This window comes from Procambarus clarkii, chromosome 52, assembly GCF_040958095.1.
Source record: "Procambarus clarkii isolate CNS0578487 chromosome 52, FALCON_Pclarkii_2.0, whole genome shotgun sequence".
Classification (NCBI taxonomy): Eukaryota; Metazoa; Arthropoda; class Malacostraca; order Decapoda; family Cambaridae; genus Procambarus; species Procambarus clarkii.
The window spans coordinates 23,606,899-23,617,733 of NC_091201.1; the positions used below are offsets into that span (position 1 = coordinate 23,606,899).

General features: G+C 37.2%; 1 protein-coding gene across 1 annotated transcript in view; it reads left to right on the plus strand.

The window, feature by feature from the left end:
* Nucleotides 1-10,835, plus strand: part of LOC123763661 (GAS2-like protein pickled eggs) — a 38,535-nt gene that overhangs the window by 22,186 nt on the left and 5,514 nt on the right. Inside the window, 3 exon segments of the mRNA XM_045750929.2 lie at nt 4,655-4,748; nt 4,946-5,033; nt 10,812-10,834. Coding sequence (XP_045606885.2) covers nt 4,655-4,748; nt 4,946-5,033; nt 10,812-10,834 — 205 coding nt within the window.

Here is a 10,835-nt window from a genome sequence, read left to right on the forward strand (position 1 = left end):
ACAGTTTCTGTGTGCTTTTCTCCTACCACCCCCTTCCTTGAATATTTTTTGTGCTTTATTATGCATTTGATGGTTACAAGATATACATGGGTTGATACAAAAATAATAATGCAAAAAGGTGCTTAAAGGTTATGGATCTCTTGAAGAACACAACAATGGGAAACATTGATGAATGTCACAGACGGGTTCGATCATTGTTGCAAGTCAAACACTTCTTCGAATTCCTCTGAAGTTGGACTAGTGCCCAAGACGCAACAGGCATTTCCCCTTTGAATCGCAACACTGAGGCGCTGGAACAAGAAACTTTTTGCTCTCTGGTCTTTTGTAGCGCTGATCAATTTGTCCCCCAATTCCTTCAGGAACTTCAATGCACATTTTCCCCACGAACCGAGGGTCTCCGAGCCGATCGGAACAAAGCTGTAGCAGTGTGCTAGACCTCTGTATTTAATAATTTTCTGCGATTCCCTGAAAGAAGCAGCACCACCGCTTTCACGTGCTTTTCACCACCGCTTTCTTTATATATATTATATATATATATATATATATATATATATATATATATTTATAATATATATATATATATATTTATATATATATATATATATATATATATATTTATATATATATATATATATATATTTATATATATATATATATATATATATATTTATATATATATATATATATATATATATATATATATTTATATATATATATATATATATATATATATATTTATATATATATATATTATATTTATATATATATATATATATATATATATATTTATATATATATATATATATATATATATATATATTATATATATATATATATTTATATTTATATATATATATATATATATATATATATATATATATATATATATATTTATATATATATTTATATATATATATTATATAATATTTATATATATATTTATATATTTATATATATTATATATATATTTATATATTTATTATATATTTATATATATATATATATATATATATATATATATATATATATGTTTATGCATGTACGGGCACCTGACAGCTGAGTGGACAGTGCTTTGGATTCGTAGTACTGAGGTTCGAGTTCGATCCCTGGTGGAGGCGGAAACAAAAAATGGGCAGAGTTTCTTTCACCTTGATATATCCTGTTCACCTAGCAGTAAATAGATACCTGAGAGTTAAACAGCTGCTACGCGCTGCTTCCTGGAGGGGGTGTAAGAAAAAGGAGGCCTGGTCGAGTACCAGGCAGTGGGGACGCTAAGCCCCAAGTAAGTAAGTAATTATCAAAAGAAGGCACCAAACCGGAAGGCTATGTAGCACCATCAAATACGCAAAATAATCAGAGGGCGCTAAATATCACCAAGGATGCCAATACGAGAACAAAAACGCACAAGGCGAACGATATCAAAAGTATCCGAGTCACCAAGAATTCTATCGAGGGACAGGTGACCGCGAGGGGCGGTCGGAAAGCAAGACACACGCTCGTCCTGGAAGTCAGGACATTCAAGGAGGACATGCACGACCGTAAGAGGGACAATGCAACTAGGACAATAAGGGGCAGGGCGGCGCTCCATCAAGTGACCATGGGTTAAGCGAGTATGGCCAATACGCAACCTCGCCAGAGCTGTTTCCCACCGCCGGTTACGGTGGAAGGAGGACGGCCACGAGGAAACACAACATTTAAGAGTACGTAGCTTGTTACCAGTAACAGACAACCAAGAAGCCTGCCAACGGGTAAGGACTGAGGAATGGATAACCGGGTAAAGTCGGAATACGGAATGCCTTTACGAGAGATGGGACAAGAGTGGACAGCTTCCTTAGCGGCAGCATCCGCACGCTCATTTAAAGACACACCAATATGGCTGGGAACCCGACAAAACTCAACCGACTTAAATTTACTGTGAACGAGAAACAGCCAATGCTGGATCTCGACAACTACTGGATGAACCGGATTAAAGGACCCGAGAGCCATGAGGGCACTACGAGAGTCAACAACAACCACAAAGGAAGACTGACAATGAGAAAGCAGGAGACGAAGAGCATAGAGAATAGCATAAAGTTCCGCTGTAAAGATGCTAGTCTCCGGAGGCAAGCGACACATATAAGTGCGATCAGGAAAAACAGAGTAGCCAACACCGCCCACTGACTTAGACCCATCGGTGAAGACAGAAACGGAGCGGGAGTGAGAAGAAAAGTGCTCGAGGAAAAGGCGCTTTAGAACCGTAGGAGGGGTAAAAGCTTTAGTGATACGGGTCAAGGAAGTACAAAACCGCGGAAGAGGGACCCTCCACGGGGCAAAGAAGGAACAACACGAGGAGAAACATCAGAAATACGAACGGAGAGAGAATCCTGTAGGCGAGATAACCGGACAGAAAGAGGGAGGTGGTGAAGAGGAACAGGAACCGCAGGAGGGGTAAAAGTTAAAGCACGACAGAGGCGAGAGGAAGGATGTTGCAAGGACCGCGCAAGATAGCGAAGACAGTAGCGATCACGGCGGTCCTGGAGAGACAGGAAGCCAGTGTCAACATATAAGCTAAGGATGGGAGTCGAACGAAAGGCACCAGAACTGAGGCGCAACCCAGTATGGTGCAAAGCATCAAGACAGCGAAGAGTAGAAGGAGAAGCAGACGAGTAAGCAGGGCAACCATAATCGAGCTTAGACAGGACGAGAGAGGAATGTAAAGCAAGGAGAGTGCGCCTATCTGCCCCCCAAGAAGTATGGGACAAGACCCGAAGGAGGGTAAGGGCCTTAGAGCACTCAACACGGAGGTAAGAGATATGGGGAGACCAAGACAAACGAGTGTCAAGGAATAACCCCAAAGCTTCACGGAATCTTTGTATTCAAGGGGATGACCATAAAGTGACAAAGAGGGACGAAGAACAACCCGTTTCCGCGTAAAAGTCATGGCACAAGTCTTAGAAGTAGAGAACTTGAAGCCATGACCTGTGGCCCAAGACGACACGGCATCAATTGCAAGTTGAAGCCGGCGTTGAAGGAGAGGCGAATCATCACCCTGACAACAAAGGGTAAGATCATCGACATAGAGAGCGGAGAAGACACCAGAAGGAAGAGAGGAAAGAAGACCATTGAGGGCAACCAGAAAAAGAGTAGTGCTCAGAACACTACCCTGGGGCACACCTTCGTATTGCTGAAAAGAGGGAGAGAGAGCGGTACCAAGGCGCACCCGAAAGGAACGACGAGAGAGGAAGCTGCGGAGAAAGAGAGGGAGACGACCACGAAGGCCAAAAGAATGAAGTTGAGATAGGATATGATAACGCCAAGTGGTGTCGTAAGCCTTTTCTAGGTCAAAAAGGACGGCAACAACGGAGGTCTTCGCAGCAAAAGCAGTACGAATATAGACCTCCAAGTTCACCAGGACATCTGTCGTGCTGCGGCACTTGCGGAAACCAAATTGAGAAGGGGAGAGGTGATGGTGTTCCAGGAACCACATCAGACGAACGTTAACCATACGTTCAAAGAGTTTGCAGACACAACTTGTGAGAGCAATAGGGCGAAAGTCCTTAGGGGAAGTACCCAGAGACCCCGGTTTGCGAACAGGGAGGACAACGGCATCGAGCCAGTCCTCAGGGACTGACGACGACTCCCAGATCCGATTATACAGACTCAGTAAATACCGAGACGTGCTCGGAGGGAGATGGCGAAGCATCTCATAATGAATACCATCGGAGCCCGCCGCCGTAGAACCGCAGAGGGCCAGGGCAGAACGAAGTTCAGAGAGAGAGAAGGGATCATTATAGGGAAGCTGAAGATGAGTGCAGAAATCTAAAGGACGAGACTCAAGGACAGGTTTACGAAGAAGGAAAGATTGGGGAAGATGAAGACCAGAGCTAACAGAAGAAAAGTGGGAACCCAGTTCGGAAGCGACCTGCAACGGGTCCGCCACAAGAGTATCATGGAGGTGAAGGACCGGTGAAACATCGGGAACGAACTTACCCGCTATCTTGCGGATACGCTTCCAGATCTGGGCCAGAGGGGTTTCGGACGTAATTGTTGAGACATAAGATGCCCAACATTCACGTTTAGCCGTACGGATGGCCCTACGGGCCACCGCACTCGCTTTCCGAAAGAAAAGAAAAGAATCGGTCGTCTGCCTACGGCGGTGCCTCTTCCAGGCTGCACGCTAAGCCCCAAAATCATCTCAAGATGTGTATATGTGCTATATATATCATAAGCATGCATTATAGTTGATAATATACAGTATATACAATAGGATCATACATAAGATCCTAAGGGTAATTGACACAGTAGACAGCAGAATTGTTTAAAACCAGGAACAGCAGAACGAGGGTTTATTGATGGAAACTCGAGACGCATACGACACAGGCGCCAGAGAAAACTTTTTTAGTAGAGCTGTCAATAAGTATAACAAGCTAGGTGTAGAAGTCATTGAAGCTAATTAAATTCAACGTTTTAAATGTAAATATGATTAATGTGTGATAAATAAGTCATCGCAGTAATCTAAGTATCTTTGTTCTGTCTTAGGGGGATAAACCCATATTGGAATAATCAACAACAAATTAGTGAAAATAATATTTTAAGTCTGCTAGAATTCTAATTAGCATGTAATTCTACTGCGGATCTCCTGGATATATAGGTAACAGAATAATTGTGTTTACAGATATTGAGAAATCATGTAATGGTGCGGGTGGGAGGTGGCTGGGACACACTTGAGCACTACCTGGACAAGCATGATCCATGCAGGTGTCGCCAAGGTCAGTGTTATTACCTCCTTGCTACATCTGTTTTGTCATTTTGTCTCAAACATGTTACTTTTACACAAGCTTATTCCGAGTGTTGACATAAAAATTATTTTAAATAAACAGGCAAAAAAAATGAGAATATAGGATCATTATTCTAATTATAAATTTCTTCGTTACATTCCCAATTTATAACTCTTTCGAACATACAGGTCACCGAGTTGCAGTTGGATCTCGTGTGGGGTTCAAGACGTCTACCAGTGGTCAAGAACGGCAATTGATGAATGTTACATACGAAAGGTTAGTTCATTTTCCCGACAGGTTTACTAGAATACTCATAACAGCATACTTACATCTGCCTTAAATTTCTTTTCAAAGACCTTTACTGTACAGTATATGCTGTCATAATGATATTTATAATTACAAACAAATTTTTTTTTAATATTATGGCTTATTTGACTAAACTAAAATGGTACTTTGTAGAGTCCTTTACAATGTTGACCAAACCACACACTAGAAACTGAAGAGACGACGTTTCGGTCTGTCCTGGACCATTGATCAAGTCTATCCACAATCGACTTGAGAATGGTCCAGTATGGACCGAAGCGTCGTCTTCTCTTCATTTTCTAGTGTGTGGTTTGGTCAACATATTTCAACAATGTTATTGTGACTCCTCGTCTCCTTTACAATACTGCATTAGGTACATAGTCATTGTGGAATGCTTCAAAGCTTAGCTTTAGGGTTACCTTGTATGGTTACTGAAATAATTCCTTCATCTTTGTAGTGATGTTTTAAGTTTGGAAATATATACAGTACTGTAATTGATAGGAAATCAATATTAATAGCCCTGTTGAAAGAATATCATAGTAGAAAATATGATGGCAAATGGTTATGCAGTGTACTTGTGATTTTTCTATGGCTATAGGGCTTAAGCTTCACAAATTTGATATACAAGGTTGAAGATAAAAAATTTTATCTGTCTAGAAATATAGAGATCTCTTGATACCTAGATATCTATTACATGCAATTATAATTTGTTTATTGTGCACCCTACACCCATCCAGAGGGTAGTGGTGAAATAAAGGGTTACAATCAGCAAAACAGTTTTAACATATCTTCCAAATTTTATCTGATTTTCTCTTATGCATGAATGAATTTGACAAGAATGGGTTGCATATATGTAATGTAAAATGTATTCACCTTTTTGGAACAAGGTTCAACTTGTCCAGGTACAGTAATACCTCATCATTACACATTAAGTATCTAATCTTGTAGAAAAATATCTCGGATTTTGCTTTTTAATGAAGGAAATATTAGTTTTCTGTCTACACTTTTTTTCTGGATAAACAGTTTAAAATCCTCCCAGTGATAATTTTCAGTTAAATGCTCGTCTAAAAGTAAACTGTGTTGGTCATCATACAAGTATATGACCTCTTATGCTCGATAACATGACATACAAGCAACTCTCCTTGTCTTTAGTCTATATACTGCTGAAGACACTTCCAGTTTTGGAGCAAAAATATTATTTAAATATTCAAGTGATTTGTCATAAAGTTGAATATATAGCTCATCGTATTTTAACTAAAGTCAAAATATTTTTCCCTCTATCTAGAAAAAAAACAGGTGGTCAAATTATATCAGTACAATCAAGCAGAGACAGAGTAACCATACAACAAATTCCTGAAAAGTTTAAAATGGAAGTACCACCACCATTTCCTGTGCAAGAATCCATTAAAATATCATCATCAGTACCTGAAGTGCAGTTTCTGGAAGGAGAAAGAGAAAATCCAGTTACTATGTTAGAAAACCTGATAAACCAAAATGAGAAAGATAGCTTTCCAGAAGTGTCATTCAAACATGATAAAGTTGAACATTTTACAGCAAACCTTCAGTCACCTGTGTCATCAGAAGCAAAATTGACACCCAAGTATTAACAGGTAGTGTTAAAATTTGTGGTAATTCAGTAGAACAACTCTTGAAAGAAAAACCTGTTGCATCCAGCCTGCAAAATGAAGTGGTTACAATGAAGAATTACCATCTACTTTCACCAAAGCCTATGCAAAAGGCAAAAATAAATTCAGAAATAACAAGGTCTTCATTGCCAGTAATAAGTGAAATAAAATGCCAGACTACAAGAGGCAGAACGGCAACCGAGTGTTATTCAAAAGAAAATTTACCAGACAAAATATCAACAAGTAGAGTAGAGCAAAGCTCAAATAATAACACTATATACAATTCCTCCAAAAATTGCTTGAATTCACTTCTCAAATGTAAGAGAACTCAAAGTCTCGAGAACGATGAGATGTCTGGAAGAAATTATTTATACGAAATTGAAGAGACAGGTCTGAAGTGGACAGAAGGGAATGCCTTTTCCAAAATAGAAGGCGAGAAAATAAATGCTACTAGAGAGAACATGCTAGCAATAATACCAAAAAAATGTCCATTGCAGACACTAGAAACTGATCTTACATGTCCTGCTAAAGAAAATGTCAACTTTCAATGCAAGAAGGAAATAGAAACTGGGATATCACAAAAGTTGCCATTAAGTAGAATACCTAAATCTTTTCAGAGGGTACATGTTGTATCCCATCAGGATTATGAGAAAAGTAGAACTGCCCCAGTGTCATCAGATGCTAAATTGTTGAAAACTCCAAACAAAAATGAAAATTCCCACCCTAGTAAAAAGGGAAAATTAATAAATCCATTGAAAAAGGGATCACCAGAACATGCTGCAAAGAAAGGTCTGATGGAAATCTCTTCAAAGAAAGAAATTTTGTTAAAAAATCCACAAACTGATTCTCAGAAAATTCATCCACAATTTGGAAATTTACATAATCATGAGACAACAAGTCAGGGAACCTTTCAGAAATCTCAGAGAGTAGGAAAACAGTATCACTCAATAAAATACGGGCAACCACAAAACTCTTCAAATAAAACTTTACAGTGTTCTCCACAAAAAAGATCAGCACATTCATCAATGACCAAAGGGTTATCACAGCATTCAACAAGTAATAGGAAACATACTACACAGAATGTGGCAGGTACAAAAATACCTATCCACATTCATTCCTTGAAAGAAACATTACATAAATCATCCGACAAAAAGGTAACACAGAGCGTTTCTGAGAAGGCATTCGGTATCCAACCAAAGAAGGGGCCAACACCACACAGAATACCAGTGTCCAAAGAGTTAATGGGCAGACCATCACACATGGCATCAGTAACTGAGATTTCATGTCAACTAAATAACATTAATTTTGCAAATAGAGAAACGCTACAAGAGAGTAATATCTCAGCACCAACATTGGACATCGACATACAACAGGAATCAGTACAGAATACTTTCTCTGCTCAGCAACCGGATGACCTATTTGTGTGTAAGGGTCATATACAGTGCATGGATATACATAAGGAATCAATACAGAATACTTTCTCCAAGCAACTGAAAGACAATTTGTATGTAAGGACCAAGTACAGAATGCAACTCCAAAAATCAGATAAACACACAATGCATAAGCCCAAAAATGGATACAGAGACACTGATAAGGATGAACTGGATTTATCTGTTGCCATGAACAAGAACATTACAAAACAATATGCCACAGATAAAGATATAATAGAGGTAGCAGCAGTTACAAAAGTATTAGGTACCATACAACAGGACATTGGAAAAGAGTCGGAAGTGCCAACCAAGTTCAGTGCTCATCATACGAGTGTTTGTAACTTGGAGTCTAAACACACAGCAGAAACAAGCATGTGCAATAAAACACACAGCTTTTTAAAAGTACTGTATCCAGGTACAGTTTCATACTCAAGATAATTATTAAAATATGCATTTCTTACATAATTTTTACATCAAGAAGTTAAATATGGTCTAAATGTTATTAGCTTTAAAATCTCCCAGAACCCCATCAAGCAGGTAACCTATACAAATCAACGGCAGTGACATACATTTAGCAACTGTTAATGACATTAAGAACACGTATACAGTACAAGAAAGAGTTCGGCACTATTAAAATCTTGTTAATTTTAGGAAACTGAATAAAGCACATTGATCAATACAATAACAAAAGAAGTATGATTTAGTTAGACTTTTATGACTAAGCAGTTATGTACACTAAGTTAAAATATTTTACTATTACTGAGCAGTATACAAAACTCCAAATGAAGAATGAGTGAAAAATCACTGACCACACCAGAATGATAGGATATAACTATTTCAAATTATGATGAGTGATTAAAATGATCTAAAATACACTTTTTTAGCATTTGGTAAATATCAGATAACAAAGAGAAGGTAGTCAGAATGAGTGGTGGCCAACCTGACTAAAACTAGCTTAAATAAACAATAAACAGCCAATCAATAAAGGTTGAGTGATTAATGACTGAAAAAATTGAGTGCTTATTAGAAATATAAAATGAGCTAATGTGTTACGAAAAACAGTAGAAGAATACAGCAATAAGATACCATTTAGTATGGCCAGGATATTCCAAGATTGAAGTTTTCTTGTGATGAAAGAGCACAGGACAGACCAGTACAAGGTTAGCAGTTCATGTTTATACAAATATATCATCTTAAAACAGATTGAGTCCTGCTGAATGATGCACATATTCAAAGCTACAGATGAAAGATTGTAATTTTTTGTGTATGTTAAGCTTTGATTTTTACCATCTGATTTACATATTGCTTTATTAGTAATTATGCAACAGAATGTGCAGTGGTTAAATGTTTGATTTAACTACAATGTGATGTCACAGTATTGACAGACATGATTGTTTAGACTATCAGTTTAATGATGCATCTTTAAAATGCCCATAAAGCCCACTATGGAAAACAGTGTCTTATTGAATGATAAAGCTTATGCCGTGGTCACTTATCAAGTCTACTTATTGGACTTGACTTCACATAGTGGATCTTTGAAAGTCAGTGTTGTGTATGTGATTTGATGTGGTATGTGCATTAGTCTATGTTGTGAATGCCTCTGTCCAGGCTTTTTATTCTGCTGAGAATTATGACCGATTTATTTTTTGCCTGATTAAGCATCTAGTGTTATGACCTTTTCTTTGAATGCAGTAATTTGACTGATGATAACCTTTCTTGTAAGTAAATAATTACTATTAAGTTTTATATAATGCTTACTGTTGTTAAGGCAGGTGTACATAACTTAAAAAACTACAGCAGGTGTATTTATATTATGATTATACAAACCAATCGTTGATAGTACAGTACTATAAAGTATTGCTGTTTGCTAGGTTCACTTATATGTTCCTAAGATACAGAATAATGTAATGCTGTAAATACCAAAACACAAGGTTTCAACTATTGTATGATGCTTGAATGTCTCGTGAAGCACTGCCACCCGTCTCCTTATGTTTACTACTAAAACGCGGTAAAATACATCCTAACCTAATAGTGTCCACTTTCTCTGAATTTTTTTTGAATAAAGTAAGTTGGCGGTGAATCTAGCATTTGGCACTAATATTATCGATTGGGTTTCTTGTACTCTTGTTATAGTAACAGTACAGTATTTGATGAAATTAAAATCAATATTAATTTTCCATTGACTGAGATACTCTTATTTGATATTGCCAACATAATACTGTATACTAATGTAAAGTGATACTGTACTGTAATGATTTTGAGAAATGTTTGTTCACATGTTCAGAAATTGGTGAAGTATGTATTGAAATACTCTACAATTATGGTATTGTACATATATTTGATCTTGTACAGTAATTATATAAAAGTGAAGTAACACACTGCATAATGAAACTAGTTTGATTTCAAATTAATACTACAGTATAAAAATTATATTGTAACAATAATAAACTGTTGTTGTTATATATTACCATTTTGTTTACAAGATTTTAAAATGTAGTTATACTATCTTAAGCTGCTGTACTGTACTTGTATAATGTTAAAATGGGTGCAGGTAAAAGTAATTTATCAGATGTTCTTATTGCAGATACAGTAAAGTATAATAATTGCTATGCGTATTAAGAAACGAGATAAATAAGAGTGTCGGCAAAGCATAAGTCACATGTTTTATATATACTGAATATATATGTACATTCCAGGTGTGAGGAAGGTCAAATACCTAC